This window comes from Lissotriton helveticus, chromosome 2_1 (genome assembly GCF_964261635.1).
Source record: "Lissotriton helveticus chromosome 2_1, aLisHel1.1, whole genome shotgun sequence".
Taxonomy (NCBI): Eukaryota; Metazoa; Chordata; class Amphibia; order Caudata; family Salamandridae; genus Lissotriton; species Lissotriton helveticus.
The window spans coordinates 1740326930-1740344484 of NC_136059.1; the positions used below are offsets into that span (position 1 = coordinate 1740326930).

Sequence of the window (17555 nt, forward strand, 5' to 3'; positions counted from 1 at the left end):
ACAATGCTTTTACAGTATTATTTTATAATACTCTTCTTACTGTACGCATTATACTTTGCAACCAGTATTACGATTGTAGCATTTCTTTTTTACTTGCATGAGAAAGAAGACTGTTCAATAACACCTTTTATTGAAAACGCCCGTCTCTCTATTTCTCTGCACCTCTGATGAAACAAAGCATGCACGATTGACTGAGTAAAATATCTATCTATTGTTTCCACGACTCTGAAGATCAGTTTTATTCTTGGGGAAACAAAGTTGTCATGTTTATGCAGTTGTCAGAAACGAATCCCTTCCTGTTTATTCGAGAAAGTTTCTAGTGACCTCTGAGCTAGCTGGCACTCACAATTAAGTCTACTATATTCGCTAGAGACCTAGTAAACATAAGTCCTACGTCAAATCTATAGTATATGTTATTCCAATGCGCAGAGCCTATTGGGAATATAGGAACTACACTACATGGCGCCCAACATTTGGTAAGGCACTAATTTAATGCTAGATACTAGAGTAACTCAGTCGTACTTTTCACAGAGACCACTTTTTACCGTAAAATACTCCAATAGACGTCTGGAGTGGGTAAAAGGATAAAATATCCGCCATTACTGAGTAGGACAAAAATCCTATGTATCAGTTTTTGGTTTGTTCGATGTTGAAGGATACAGTATTCCAAAATATTGTGCACCTTATCTTTGTTTCCTTGAAAATTGCTCTGCAAACTTTCAGTTTTATTTAGAGCCTGCATCATCCCTGAACAAATAATGTTTTTGAATGACACTGTGCAACAGACATCCTGTCTTGGCCTGGCCAAGATAAAAGATTTTAACAAACCGTCCATACCTACACCTACCCCTGATAGTAAAAACACTTCAGAGGAAGGGCTCGATGTAAAAACAATTTTACTTAAAAACAGAACTGATCCTGATTGGAAGAAATTGTTAACCTGGCCCACAGACATGAATAACTGTCAAGATAGATTCCTGAACAAGACACAAGGGTTTACATTAACTAGGCCAGATCCGAGATATGTCCAGAGACAACATCCAGGGATAGTAACAACATACAGTGTAGGAAAACTGTGCCTTGAGTGGCTACAAAAATCTACACTTACAGAGGTTAAACAGCACTTATCTTCACTTAAAGATTGTGTTGATTTAAGGGACTTCTTACTAGGTCCTGCAAAACAACGTCATAAACGTTTCATACACGCAGGTATATATGCCATTTATAATGAAGCTTGAAAAGCAACACAGGCAGAGACTGCAGAAAGAATACGAGAAATTGATCGTATTAATTTAGAGAAAGCACTCTCTGTACTTGACAATGGGTTAACAACCCTGTCATACAGAATTTATTCTTTGGACAGCATAATATCCTCTGCCATTGACATAATGGAACAGGACTTGCTCATGCTACAGCATGGACAGTCATAATTAAGTTCTAAAATGCTTTTATGCTGGACATTACAAAATCTTCGTTCTGTATATGTGCCATGGTGTCTAAGCAACACCACGTCATTGTTTTCTATATTTAACCTTACAGATAAAAAAATCACTTTGGCACATAGAGGAGCAGATTATATGGTGCTGCGCATTGAAAAACTGGAAAGATTACCATTAACTGTTTCGGAAAAACCTGCAACAGAATGGATAATACACCGGATAATCACTCTGCCTGTCACAATTTTCAATTTTTAATACTGTTTGAAACATATACCAGTTTCCGTGTATGAAAGGTTGGGTAAGGAATACATAAAATCAACCTGGAATTACCATACACACACAAATGTTGGAGTGGGGAAAAGAGGTATTTCTTAGTGGTACACAATGTAAAAGCGCACTAAGCGGTACACTTTTATGCCAGGGTATTAATTTACATGGAGCCTGTGAAGGTTCTTCGAACAACTTATCCTGCCACCTGCAAGGTTTTCCAGCAGCAGTGATAGATCCAATTTTTAGGCAGCTTTTTAACGGGAGCTATATGATGTTGAATGATCACAGCTGTTGTGGAATGATGCCAGGAATAGCCTATCTCGTAACTGTGTCAGTCAGGGTCACTTGTGGTATGCAAGTATTGTTTCCTAAAGCTAAGACAGACGGGGAGTCGCCGGTATGGCCTTCACTGAACATCTCTTCTATTCAAATTGATACTTTAAGCAGAATGAAAGCCATTCTTTTACAAAAAACGGTGCCATTGACCTCGTCCAAAGAGACGTATGAACTACAAGTTGCAAGGTCCTCTGCAGAGATACATGCCCTTTTATCTACAAACTGTCCAATATATTTCGAAGAAATGTTAGGTCGTATCTTAAACATGTCTGAAACCAGTGGTATTGTACATGTATTTAAGACAGTTTTTTCGGGACTAGAGAGTCACATAGGGAGATCAGGTGGTCCTTTCAACAGAATGCAAATGGATGTTATTGTGATGTCTGTTTGTAACGGTCTTAGATATGTTCTGTTTATAGTGTGCATTTTCAACCAATGGATGGAAGCCTACTCAAACAGAGAATATGCAGTCTTACTGTAGCTAAACTGCTGTTGAAAGAATTAGTGCCATGGTACGGAACGTCTGTTTTTCTGGAGTTAGATCGCGAAACTCCTTTTAATAATGAGATCCTCAAGATATTGTTTGGAACATTACAAGTGAAACAGAAATTGCATTGTAGCTATCACCAGAAGCGTCTGGGAAAATAGAGCAGGTGAATGGAATCATAAATTCTTGATTGGCAAACATCTGTGCATCTCTTTCACTTAAATGGCCTGATGCTTTGTCTTTGCTGTTGGTGTGCCTTTGAAGTACACCTGACAGGAAGACAAGTTTATCTCCTCATAAGATTTTGATGGGATGAGCGAAGAGACTGCCTGCTGTACCTGCAAAGGAGCTTATGAATATTACAGATGACATGGGACTCAATTACTGTGAAGGATTGGCTGATGTGGTGCATTCTGTTTCTCAACAGGTTGAAGCTGTCACTGTGAATTTTTCTCATGAGCAGGGCCACGACTTGTACCCAGGGGACTGGGCACTCATTAGGAAGCATGTGAGCAGTCCTGTCTGGAGCCAAGGTGGAAAGGCCCCTTCCAGGGTATTTTAATTTCAGTCACAAACGCTACTGTTAAATGTGTTGCAGTGCCAAAACTGGGTATTTGCTTCACATACCCAGAGAACAAGAAATCCATATGAAGAAATAGTGTTCTGTGAGCTAAAACCGGCAGCACTGTTGACTGCACCACCACAAGTTGAGCAGATTGTACATGTGCCGCAAGTAGCATAGCAGCAAGAAAAAGCGGTGAAGAACTGCAGATAGGAGGAGTAAATACTCCAGAATATGACAGTTGAGATACTTCCAGAGCAACAAGAAGCACTAGGAGAAGGAACTAGCACTATATCAAGACCAAAAAGAACTTTCAATGCTGAATGGGCAAGAATCTACGATCAAAAGAAGCTGAATTCAAGTGTGTAAACTGGATCAATACCACCTGCAATCACTGAAAAAAACAGAGTCAAGTGGTATAAGTGACACAGAAAATGATCAGGTGCCAAGGAGATCGAAACAATTAAAGAGTACCTAGTTGAATACATTCTGCACCTGAATGGACCTACTATGTGAGCCAAGTGCTAAATTTCCCAATATCATATTTGCTTGACTGGAGCAGAGAACTGCCTGAACTCCCTTGAAATGGTTGACTTTTTTGTGTGGGAAAGAAAAGTCTTTGAAAAAGAAAAATCGATTGTTGACAAGCTCAATGAATGAACTGTACAAATAGTCTGAAATAAATACTGATAAGGTACTATGAAGAATTAAGAAGAATACCTTGGCCCGAGGTAGCATTAGAAGAGTAGGGAAAAGATTTGAGAAGAATACAGAGTAGGGTTAAGGAAGAATATACTAAGGTTGATGTAAATGAAAGCGTCAAGAAACTAACCGAATTCCAAAGAAAAAATAGAAAATGAGAACTTTGTGCAATAAAACAAAGATGCTAACTTGCGGCTACACTGTTTTAAGAGATTTGATTTCAGATAAATATTTTCATTTTAACCAGAGCTAGAAGCTATATTATTATGAGGATTACATTCTTAGCAGTGCATAAGTACCTACACCACTATTATTAGCTATAGAATTTACATCAGAGAAAGAGACTTTTGCATTTTTATTTACTAATACGGCATTCACATCCACATCGAGTGAAAGTGAATTGTAAGCCTCATTTATAGATTACTTGAACGATGATTATTCAAATAATTTTTCTCCTAGATTAGTTCAAAAGTATACACCTGCTAAGGACTGTTCTGTGTGTGCACATGCCTTCCTCGGCTGAGGAGGAGGTGACATAACATCACATTCCTTTGTCATATGCAATTTCACGCAGCATATTGCTTGGTTTAGTTTATAGGCAACAGCACTTTGAATATTATCACTAACTATGACATGAGCCTTTCGAAAGTACCTTTACAGAAAAACAGGAAGTTATATGCACAAGCAAAAGATATAGACACTGCTTTCCATTATTTTAGACATTACACTCCTATTTACACTGTAAAGGCTTATGAAAATAATTTAACTTGCTTAATGAGACCATCAGAGAAGACATTTATCATGATGTTAGAAAAAAAGAAGGGAACACATTGCATGCAGTAATAAACCGAAATGAAGATGTTTTAAAGGATGCATGGAAGAAAAGGGCTATAGAAAGAAAATGATTTATCCAAGGTTAGGACTGAACAAAAGACAGAAGGGGAAAGTGCATGTTTTTAAGAGAAGATTTCAAAATAGAAAGACATGTAGGGAAATATTACTGGTAACATACATTTGGCTCATAAGGAGAAACATAGCAGATTTTACAGGGTTAAGCTCCAGCAATACCAGGAGTTTATTTCATTTGTGGACAGAATGCATATTTCAAGTTACCAGCTGATTGGGAGTGTATTTGCTATTTAGGCTTTTTTGTTTCCTAAGATGTATCACATGCATAGTTTAAAAGCTTTAACAATGACAGCTGTGCACAGACATCCTAGAAGTATACATGAAGGAACACAATTGGTGAGAGACATTTTTGGTGCTGTTATTCCAGCTGTGGGCGTGAAACTGAATGATGAGAAGATTACAAAACTGTCAACAGTAGTGGACATGCTTGCAACACGTACATCTGATGCTTTGCTGGTTACAAAAGCAGAATTAGTGGCAGTTAGATCAATGGTTGTATAAAATAGATATGCTTCAGACATTGTGCTTGCAGAAAAAGGTGGAGTCAGTAAAATTTTAAGTCAGAACATTGTTGCACATACATATTTGACGAGAGTAAGAAAATCAAAGAATACATGAAGAACATTTCAGACATCAAATGTGCCCTGGAATCATTAGAAACCGCTAGTACAGTACAACACTTCGCAAAGGTTTTTTTTTAAATAGGCAGTTGGATTGCAACAACGGGATGAGGAATCCTCAAAGCTACATTAGTACCTGTATTAATAATAGTTGGCTGTTTCTAAACTTCACTAGGAGTGTATAGGGCTATCAAAATCATATTACAGAAGAAAAAGAATAGAGAAAGAAACAAACGCATAGAGAAACATTTAGAATTAAGTGACCACAATAATAGAGAATACCACAAATTAAAGGACAGGGAAAAGTGAACAGAAGACGAAAGCGAATTGTAAGTCGATCTGTGGATGTTTTGTGATGGTTGAAAACCATCAAACGTGGGAGGTTGCTAAAGCGTCTAATAAATAAAAATTAATGGAATTAACATGTAGAAATAATGTGTGTCACAAAACAAAAAGTCACATGTAAAAGGCAAGTGAGCGCACTATGCTATCATAGCTAAATAAATTGGGTTAGAAAGACTTCTGAATGAATTTTTCCTTTTCTCTGACCTGAGGTTTGGAATGTCAGTAACGAAAGATGCAGGACTTTCAATGATACAAAAATGCCGAACTGAACATGAACTAATGGAAAGCATTAGAGTTTGAGCTTCCAATAAAGATATTTTCATACAATACAATAATGTACTAAATTGTGTAGTTTAATTTCCATAAAATGCTTCTTCATGAGTAAAATGTGCAAGTTAGAATGTGTGAGAATTGCATGATTTCATCTTGTGATGTAGAGACCTAACCACAAACTGTTTTGTATTGTAGTAGAAATGAACAGCGGGAACCAAACCTTGACTTGTACAATGCTTATGAAATGTTTCATTTTAGCACCCTTTTTTTCCTGAAACTGCTTGGCTGACGGAAGCTATCTTGTTCCCATGATGACACCACATGTTAATCTGCTGAGAAGACTGAAGGATGCAACATTTCACCTAAGCGATAGATATCAAAACGTTATATTAGAGCATGTTCCTAGAGTAGTGTGTGGAGATTCTTCTGACCCTTTCTAGACTCCCTGCCAAGCTCTTTGCTGAGATTTTCTTTGATTCACTCAGAGACACCTATTAATTTCTCTTGTCTGAATCGATGCTGCTCTGACACTCTTCTGAAATCATGTGAACTTCTCTTTTTGGGAAGTGCTAATTGATTACCGATTACTTAAATCTTTAAGCTTTCACCTCTTAATTGAAACTCTTAATGGGTTCTAAAGATACCTTTCCTCTAATTTCCTAGACTTAGAATAGAAATTTACTTGGATAGAACACGCTTAATTATATTATTCTCTATTGTATTACTAATGAATTGATTACCTATTTTGAGAATGAAGATATACTTACTAAAAGATTTAATAAAACTTTGAAAACTCACGTCAAATCTCATCATTAACTCCCAAGAAATATTATTTGAAATCTAAAGTATAGAAAGTTAGAATTGTTGATTTGAAGCTTCTGATTAATTCTCTTATTACATCCAAAGTCTTCGGACCCTAGGGACCAGTAATGAGTAGGGCCTTTCCCCCAGATGAGAAATAAAATTGATTCCGTAAACTAAATATTTATTTAAAGTCCCTATTCCACCAGCATCTTCCATGGTGTTATTTGTAAACCCATACCTAATGTAAAACTACACGATTCCTTTTGCGTCACAAATGAACCTGTTTTTTTTAAAGGCTGTACATTATGATCTCTGCAGGGATACCTTTTTATTTTTTTACAGATGCATTGTTTTGTTAAAACTTAACCTTAATTGTCAATTTTATTTCTGTTGCAGAAACACCTGAAAACCATTATTCGACTAAATTGCACATTGCTATGTACAACTTTGATTAAAGGTCATTAATGGAAACACAGGTTTTGAAAAATGGGTATTCACAGCTGTGACACCCACAGCCTGTGGTCCTATGCCAGTGATCCACCATCTCCCTCTCCTCTGACTCTACAGAGCTAAGGGAGTCATGGGTATGCAGGTTGTGCTCTTGAATTACCAGCCAGTGTCACCTATTTCACAGCAGTTCCCTGCAGACCCACACAGACAGCTAAGGTCAAAGCAAAATCTTTGTGCATCGGGCCACAAGTACACAAATTGAGTCTGTGGGAACAGAACCCTGTGCCCCAATAATCAGGACTGAACCCTAATAATTGTGACACCCTAAAATTTGAAAACAACACCATTTGCCTATTGTCATCCACTTCCTGGTTGATCTAGTGCAGAGGTCTTCAAAACATTTTGATGCTGAGACACCTCCATCAAAAAATGTTTAGTCAGAAGGACCCTCTCCCGACAGCAATATCTAGAACCTGGTACTCCTTATCATTGACAATCATAAATGTTCTCCAGAGAAACTGTCAATCTGTGGTTGCACCTCATTAGTACCAGTTTAACACCCATATATAGCAATAAGCAACAAAAAGGTGACCAGTACAGCTTTACAAATGGCAACACCTGTTGCTGCTTTTTAGAAACATTTGAACCTTTTGAGTAAATTTATTTTTTTAAGTCAGCAGAATATGCAGCAGATTATGGATTATGTGGCAAATGTGGCAAATCTTCAATTTTGCTAAAAGCGCTGTGGCCGCACAATCACAAGATTCCAGTGGCCCTTGGTATAATACCTGTAATACCTGAGCTGCAACTTTATTGCACGGCATTAGAAGAAAAGCATACTATATTTCATGGGATACTGACTGCTTGGCATTTACAGCTACATGTAACTGGGGGTAGCTGAACATCATTCATCAAAATTAAAAAGATACGTATGTTTTTTAGGTCTTTCACCGTCAGGTAGCTACATATAAAATAACTGGCAGTTTCAACGAATAATAAATACATTAAAAAAAGTTGTTACTCAGTGTGAAACGGACTATGATACATTATGAAACCTCTATTAGTTAATACACTGCAACCAGATAGCCACAGAATGCAATCGTGGTTGGTGCAGTGGAGAACCGTGACTTGTGTATTTTTAGTGCTATGAGGTCACAGCCTGTGACAGAAAGCACTGTGAATTTGTATGTTTTTTTTAACTTGCATTACACACAGTATAAGATAGACTGCTACAAAATGCACAAACTGTTTTACGATAAAATGGTGCTTCCAAAATATATGGGCTGCTTCCAAAATATAGGGGCTTATTTATAAGCCCTTGCGCTGCCGGTGCGTCGTTTTTATGATGCTCTGCTTGCGCAGAGTGCAGACCCATATCTACGAAGCCTCACAAAGTCACTTTGCATGGCTTTTCATTGCCTCTTAGATATGGTGCAAGGCAACGCAGCGCAAGTCGATGCATTGCCTTACACTGCATCAGGGGGGGGGCGTTCCATGGGCGTTGAGGTGGGGTTTCCCATGGGATTTTACACATTCTCAGATTTACAAGGATCTGTAAACCTGAGTATGCATCAAAACTGTACGCTGACCAAGAGGAAGCGTAACTAGGAGAAATATCTTTAGTTCTCCTCAATTGTTTCCTTTTTCTATATGTAGCACACATAGAAAGTGGAAAAAGCCTCCATGGGTTGTTTTTTAACAGGAAGGTGTGACTTCTTGTACAAAAACAATCCTGCCAGCAATGCAGACACCCTTGCGCCATTGTGCAAGGGTGCCTGCATTGGCTCTAGGCACCAAATTGAGCACCAGCAGAAAGGATAGGAATGCACTGTATCTTATAAATACAGTCCATTCCTGCCCTACACCATTTCATTGTAAATGAGGCCCATAGATTTTAGTAATATCCAGACCCTATGTAATGCATTTTTTTTTACATAACTGTTCTGTCAACAAATTCTCAGGCATAGTAAGCGCTATGTAAATATGATGACAATTAAAAACATGCACGTCACAGCTCGCTTAACTCTGGGCACTACCACTCAAAAAACTTCAAGTGATTCGATCAATTAACTGCAACAGCACTCTCCTTTCCTGAGAAATCACAGCCAGGAAGACAGTTAAACACACCTTTCTGCCGGTGTGCTGCTGGCCTGAAAGAAATGCAAATGCGTACAGCAAGTTAATCTGAAAATCCTTTGAATTTGCAGATTAACTCATTGTGCATATTTGCATTTCTTTCAGGCCAGCAACACACTGGAAGAAAGGCATGTTTAGCTGTCTGCCTGGCTTTGATTTCCCAGCACAGGAGAGTCCCTGATAACACTCCAGGGAAGACATTTTAAATACCGGAATTAACCGACTGGAACGTTTTCTTTAAGCAAATGAAGATTGCGAACACCTTCCCAATACCCCACGACCCCCCTGGGGGTCGTGCCCCACAGATTGAAGACCTCTGCTCTAGCATAACAGAACACCCTACCAACATCAGTTTAGCACAATTACATAATTCATAAAAAAATCTCAATAACCGAGTTCTAGATCAAGGAAAAAGTTAGGGTTTTGTTAAAATAACACTAAAATCAAGTGGTACGAAATAAATGCCATAAAGGCCCAAAATTTCAGAGCTATACAGAAGCCAATGAATCAATTTAAGTCTCAAATGAACAGCAAAATCAATAAAGAGTCAGACAGCATCCCTTTTAGCATCAAAGAAGCTCAAAATGGTCTGTATGTTTCACAAGAAAAATCGACCAAATTTCTAGTGGAAAAGGGGTTCTTATCAGGGCCGGACTGGCCGTACCCGGCCTCTGGCATTTCCCCGGGAGGTTGGAAGGGTGGGGGCCGGTTTTGGAGCAGTGGGGGCCTGTTTTGTTACTGAGGGTGGTTTAGCAGCAGTGCTGCAGGATCAGCCCCAGTAAGAAAAGCAGCAAGCAAGTGCTTCCAGTCTCCTGGCACCAGGCCGTGCTTCCCCATGGCCTGGTCCGAGAAAACTGCCAGGGCTGCTTTGGGTTCACAATCCAGCCCTGGTTCTTATACACATTTCTTGCATAACAAATGAACTAAAGGCACAGATTCAGCATGGCCAAAATTAACCAATATTGAACAAATCAGTGGCTGCAGCGTCACTTTTTCGACCCTAGCACTATCCCATTTCTTAGTGAGCTTTGAGCATCCTCATTAACACAGGAAGTTCAGTTAAAATGCAAAAATTTTAAACAATGGGCTATACACCAGTACAAGAGTGATAACTCAGAAGCAGAATTACAGAGCAAAAGACCTTGGGTTACTTGCAACACTTGGAAAACTAGAATATTCATTCAAAAATTATACATATTTTTGAAAGAATAAGGCATTATAACATTATGTTTCTTGTTCTGCGAAGCCTGGGAGGAGAAATGAAGTACACAGAGACCTGATGTGAAGGGGTTAATGCAGGAGTGAAGACAGAAAGAACAAGCATGGCATAGCCAATAGGTCTCGCATTTTGGACCCTATAAGGATTTAGTTATACAGCACAATATCCTTGGTGCAACAACACCAACTGTTGCATGGCTAAACACTTATAAGGTCCCAATTCAAGACCTATTGGCTATGCCAATGCTTGTCTAGTCTTGTAGGTAAATAGAATTCGATTTGGTTCCATTCCTTTAATAGATTTAATTACATTTTTTGGTCTGAGTTATTTAATTAAAATAATATTTCCTGTTCCAGTTCCGAGAAGTACTCCCACCGAGGCTCGCTGCACTGACATCTAACAGGACACATTGAACAGAGCTCCAAAAAGTGTACATGCAGCACAGCCAAAATATGACACTAGGTGGCCACCCAACCGTGGCATGATACAAGGTTAGCTGCTGTCAGCAGGCATGGCCCTTTTCGTGCCATCCAGTACCGGTGGCACTGCTGAGCGACCCTTGGTTTTAAGGGTCAGAGGTAACAGTGCAGCAATAGAAAATTAACAGGACTTTGAAAGCCCTGTTTACTTTGTGGAGCTCCCACAATTTGTCCTGCCGATGGCCCCTTAGACACAAACAGGAAAACAGGAGGCTCCGGGTGTGTTAAGGACAGAACAAGGATAAACTTTGTGAAGCTATTGGGGGGTGAAAGGGTGTGTGACATCATCTCTGAAACCCCTGGCATTTAAGTGAATGGACATCCATGGTAGCAAACAGCACATAGCACCAAGGAACACGACACAAATCTCCACCCCCTGGTGCAACAGTGGGTGATGCACCCACCCAGAAGATGCATCAAAAATGGGCAGAGTCGACTCAACCCAACCTGTGTTTGAAGACATCAGATGCCCAGAGCTCAGTGAATGAGATACAGCCCCCTACCGAGAATATGAGCAGAGCTCAGCAGGATAGCACGTCACAGGAGGGCCGGCACCAGCCTGTGGTGAGAATCACACTGCTGTTTGAAGCCCCCCAGGCAGGTGAAAGCACTGCAAGGGCCAACAATAACCACGTGCAACAATTCCACAAAACATAGACTACAGCACAAAAACTGTACACATAATCCAACCTCTTTCTTAATCAGCTTGATCTGTACTTGTATCTGATGTATGTGCTATGCTACCTAAGGTACTATGTTCACTAGTAGTCTGCTGTATACAATCCCTACATACATTGTACCTCTCTCGCTGTGCTCGTGAGGCTATACTGTACCAGTGCCCTGCTCGAACACCACAATTACACGCATCAAAGCTCCCTTGTAAATCAAACCCTGCTGTAGATGAAATCTACTCCTAGTGCATTAGTGACGGACAGCACTCCGAAGCCTGAGAGGCCTGCTTAGCGCTTTTCAGACTGTTTAATAAGAACAATGACAACGAAGAAATAGAATGCTTTTCATAGAGTCCACAGAGCCATCCGTCACCTCTAGGTTCTTGGCGGGAGACAAAGATCACACATTAGTCAGGGTTGCACTCAGTTTAAAGGTTGTGTGTAAGTGCAGTGAGCTACTTCCGGCTTCCAGATAATAAGCCTGTGGTTCGCGGTGCTGTAACCGTTGCACAGAGGTTACACTTGAAAAAATGGCACTGGCAGTGCCAGATAGCCCTGACTACCCCCTGTTAGGCGCTGGCCATGGCGTGCCCCACTCACTCACCCACTCCGTACTTCTCCTCGGTGGTGGGGCATTGGCCGCGACCAAGAGTTGTGTGCGTGCGAGCGTGCAAAAATGAAATAAAAAAAAAACAGAGTGGTGACACGAGTGGTGCACGCGCGCGCAATGGGAAAAAGTGATGTGCACGTTACGCGCGCTTGTGCGCGTACAAGCTGGTGGCCGGTAAGGTACCACTTAAAAAACCCGCTTACTAAATGTCTCGCTAGACTAGCGCATGTGCTGAATCTAGCGAGACCTAAAAACGGCATCCATTTAACTACTATGGCAGATTTAACAATATTGTGGCCTAACTAAAACATGTTAATAAACAGACTTCGAAATCCTATATTAAGCTAATTTCAACTGCATACATATTATTTCAAAGTTTACAACCAACAAGAATGCATCCTAAAAATCATTGATACTCAATCTAATTTGCAACTAGAAAAATGTAGATAACTTACAGGTCTTTCAACAAAGAACTATACATGTGTATATTTACTGTCAAATAGGTACTACTTCAGCTAGTTGTAATCATACACTTTTTTGTTCACCATTCCTGAGTGTATTTTTACCCCAGGTGTGGACTTACAAGCCTCCACTAATTAAAATGATGGGGCGTAGTCTTCTTCAAAAAGATTTGTGAGGTTACTACTTGTAATTTTGCACATGTTGGAGGAAATCGCCACCACCGTTGTGCATAATCTCTCTAGGATGAAGTACAAGGGACAATTTTTAAATAATTTATTCTTTAAAAAATGTTTACAAATATTTTAATGGCAAATATATATGCAAATTTATTTTATATATTTGCAATCTAGAAATTAAAAAATAAACGATGGTACATTAACTCAATTTAAATGTGTATTATTAAGATATAATAGTTAACGTAAATCTTTCAATTGAATCCATAAATAATAATTTAAAAAATATAATAAAAAACATTGCCCATTCTAACATGTTCCTGCATATTTAATATGCAGCAAATTGTGTTAAATTTTGTGTTAATTTAAATACTTTGAATTTCTTTATTGCATATTTAACGGATTAATGTATTTACATTTATTATTTACTTGAAAATGATTAATTCAGAATTATATATAATTTCTCAACATTAAAAATATATAATTTGAAAGGCAACATATGTCATTAATTTCACATTAGTTCCTATAGGGTTTCATCTTATTTCCCTGCCTCCATAGTTTTCTATGGAAGTGTGTTACAATACCCATGCGTGGCCATGTGTGGTGCTTGAGTTACTCAGGGCTGTAGAACATTTACACCTGTTTTTATATCTTTAAAGCTGCAACAAATATATACGTGTAGTTTGTGAATAGCAATGGTATTGCTCACATCTCGGTGTGTGTTTTGTACTGGCATGTACCTCTCTAAACCCCTCCTTAAATCTCCTTACACCCCTACCATTTAGTAGTAATTGTTCCTCATTTTCCAGCCAATCAACCTCCAACATTTATCACTAAATTGTATACATATGTGTGTGGAGATTTCCAGCACTGTGAGGGAGATCTTGGTATGGAAAAAAATAGTAGAGGCCGAAGTATGCAAGTATAGGTTGGCTAATATGTGAGTAGTACTAATTTAGTAGTATTTTTATAGTACAAAATGCACATTGTGATTTGGCCCTCAAGTGTAAATTTTTATATTCATGTATCAAGGCGTAATATGGATGAGTGAGTGAGGCCATATTATGCATGACGTCCCTATGATTCATCTACTCCTGCGCTGCTCAGCCCAAGGGTGGTGGGGTCAATACAGCAATATGCAAACTATTACATGAGTAACTGTGAATAAAGCGGATGTTTTTCGTCTTGGTGATCTAAGTGGCATCATAGACATCTCGAGCTTCTACTTCTTTGTCTATGATGGGATGGTACTCGGCTCTCCGTTATAAATTACACCCCAGTTATTCGCAGTTACACATTTATAATTGTGTATCAGGAAGTGTTCTGACGTTTATAGAAACTTTTTGCAGACTGCAACTTTCACAAACACCTTTACCCGAATCACCATGAGGGTCACCGAACCCAGAATAGCAGAATAAATCAAGCACTTTGGCTTTGACAAGTATTTTCGAACATGGCTTTGACCTGATATTAGCATGTGGGGTATTTGTGATAAGTTTGTTAAGAATTCAGGAAGAAAAAGTAAGTGTGTATCATGTGTTATATGCCCACACGGATAAAAAACAACAACAACCTTTTAACCACAAACTTAAACACGTTCCAACATCTGATGCCTGAAATCTATTACTTTTGTGGAAGTAGATTTATGAATCCTGCCCGATCTTTTAAGTTACGACCATAGCAGTATAACGTGATGCATTTCAGTAACTGAAACCTTATAGAAGTGAATACATGAAAGGCTCAACTTTTTATAATTACAAGTTACTCCAGGCTTCTGGTATGTGGCCCAGACCGGGCTTTTTGGGTAAGAATGGAACAGGGAGATCATGAAAGGCGAGATGAAGAAAGAGTACTGTAAAACAAATAGCTGGGACTGTACAGAAATCAAGTATTGAGAAGATGTTTTACCCTTGTTAAATTTGTCTTATGCGTATAAAAGACGTCACAAAGATATTTCTAATTCAATATCCAAATCCAATGAGAATTTGAGAGTAGTCGACAATTCAATCCAATGTTTTCAATCTAAATTAGGAGACCTTGAACATAACGAGGGAGAAGAATCCAGATGGAAAAAGGCACATATATTTAATCAATTGTAAGGCATTTGAGGTGTAGGGAACGTGTGTCATGCAGCTTCAGACATATTTCCACACAGACAAAGGGTTACTGACAGAAATCGAAGTCTATGGATTATGGGAAAATGGCAGATAGAGCGGTAGGTTAGCGATCTAGTGTCCTACCTGCTGAAGAGAATACTTCCTGTCTGTGTTTTCCCATCTCTAGTTTTTCAGTGTCCTGTCCTTCCTTCCTTGACCCTTTGAGGGCTTGTTGATTTGTGCTGTGTCTGTTTCCTCCCGATGCATGTTCTGGTATCTCTCTAGCATTGGTGGATTATAAGGCTCCTAGCGTGTTAATGGGGGAGGGTTTCCAAAACCAATGTAATATACATATTCACTTAAGAAACAGTCAAAACTTATTTTGGGGGTTAAAGAAGCTAACCTAACCACAGGAGATGAACTTTAGGAAACAGAAACATTGATTATGGTAGCTCAGCCTGGACCGCTGGTACAGTTGCAGAGTGATTTTATTTATGCTCCAGGGTTTGCCACCCTTCTAGGAGCCACGTTGCTCAATAACCCATATCAGATAATTAAGAGGACCAATCGTGAAATCAACCTTGGGTCCCTATCTACAAGGAAAGGTGTCACCCGTAGGATTACCAGAGACATATTGAATCTTCCTGGATGTCTGTAGCTTGAAGGGGACTGACACTCTTACTCAACATTGAGACTACAATGGTACCACTGATCTAAATCCAGGGTCTACAATCCTTCACTGCAGAATTTATAACCTTACTGTTAAGGAATCCAAAGACATTAGAGCTTTTCTGAAAGACATCCTTGACAAGGCTTTCATTTGGCACTTCATGGCCAGGCTGAAGCAGTTATCTCACTGTGGTTGCATGCGATGTCTCCTGGTCTTCCTCAGTGATCCTCACAGCCACACTGAAGGGGGTGCCAGTAAGCGTCAAATCAACTGGAATTATGACCTGCCTATATTTGGTGTGTTTCCAGTCTGAGTACTTATGTAATGCCAGTACAATGCTCTATAGGTGACAGGGTTCCCATGCAGTTTAAAATGGCCTGCTGAGATCTGAACAGTCATGCAAGCTACTGTGTTCTGTCTTCTCATTCCGCATTCTGCCCACTGTGTTTATCCCTACGACCTCATCATTTACAACACTGAAGAGAGAGCTGGGCTCATGTCGGAAGTGCTTCCATCCAGGTTCCTGACATCAAACAACTAACTCTTAGATAGTGAGTTTAAGATTAGGGTTCTCTCTGAGAAATCTAGAATGTTTATTTGTTTTTTTTTGTTAATTTCCTGATAGATATCTAGTGAAATTGTTGGGAACATTTTAAGAGAGGTTTGTGAATGAGGCCCTTCGTTTGTAGATTAACTAGACCACTACCTTGAGTATCTGGTATATTCTAGGATCATAACGGTACTCTGAAGAAACAAAAACAATTCCCTCACCTTTTAGTGGCATTTAAAAGCATAAAAACGATCTCATTTTGAATGTCCAAATGGAAAAGATATGTAGTATCTGAAACACCTACCATCCACTTCCAGCATAGCAGGTTTGGAATACGCAGTCCCAAGGCTGTTCTTGGCCACACATCGATACTGCCCTTCATCTTCTCTTTGAACCTTATGAATCCTTAAACTTCCTGATTCCAAGATAGCAATGCGGGCATTTTCCTACCAAAGGAAAATAATCATTTTACTTTTTCCCCCTCTGATACACACATTTCATTAGTGTCTTGAGAAATCAATAGAAAAAAAACAAAAGACTCCTATGACTGCAAAAACCATGCACGTTTCAAAGAACATGGTAGACACACTTTGTTTGTTCACTGAGCATTTGTGTCTTTAACGCAAAAATAGGTAAAACCCCACATTTCATAGTGAACTGTTAATGACAGTCCCAAAACCACTGTGCAGAGCTTTACTACTGTCACCACTAATAAGATTATGCAGCATGGAGGACCAGATTATGCAGCTAGGTTTTTTTTTTAATTTATCCAGCAAAAAATGCAAATTGTGTGGCACATTGTCTGAAAGTATTATTTTAATCTAGTTTGGCTAGAATCAAAATTATTTGTTAAATCTGCAAATGTTGCATATTTTGTGGCAAATGCCCTAATACAGTTGATCAGCCTCGCTCCCTGTCCCAACCGACAACTTTTCCTCACTCATTTCCCTCTCTTTGGAGAAAGAGCATACTTCTATGTTTAACCATTACATTTAAGGATCATGGGTGCTGGACCTGATAATCAGCTCCTTGTCCCTCCTTTTGTTTATAGTTTATGTACGGTGGCTCAGGTGTTAAATGTTCTTACGCATGTTTTCTGTGCTTCCATAATTCAGTACACACTCCTGTGTTTGAAGGTTTCCTCACACAGCGTTGTTCCACCCACTATTGAGACTACACCATGCAACCCCTCACATGGTTGATACCACCCATATCCCCGACATGGACAACAACCAGGGCTTCTGCTATGTCATCAGTGATGTCATTTGAGATGTCATCAGTGATGTCACTGA

General features: G+C 39.2%; 1 protein-coding gene across 1 annotated transcript in view; it reads right to left on the reverse strand.

Moving 5' to 3' along the window:
* The window catches only part of MUSK (muscle associated receptor tyrosine kinase), a 707615-nt gene that overhangs the window by 394296 nt on the left and 295764 nt on the right, over positions 1–17555 (reverse strand). The window contains exon 5 of the mRNA XM_078676695.1: positions 16568–16709. Within this exon, the coding sequence (XP_078532821.1) occupies positions 16568–16709 (142 nt within the window). The remainder of the gene's footprint in view (positions 1–16567; positions 16710–17555) is intronic.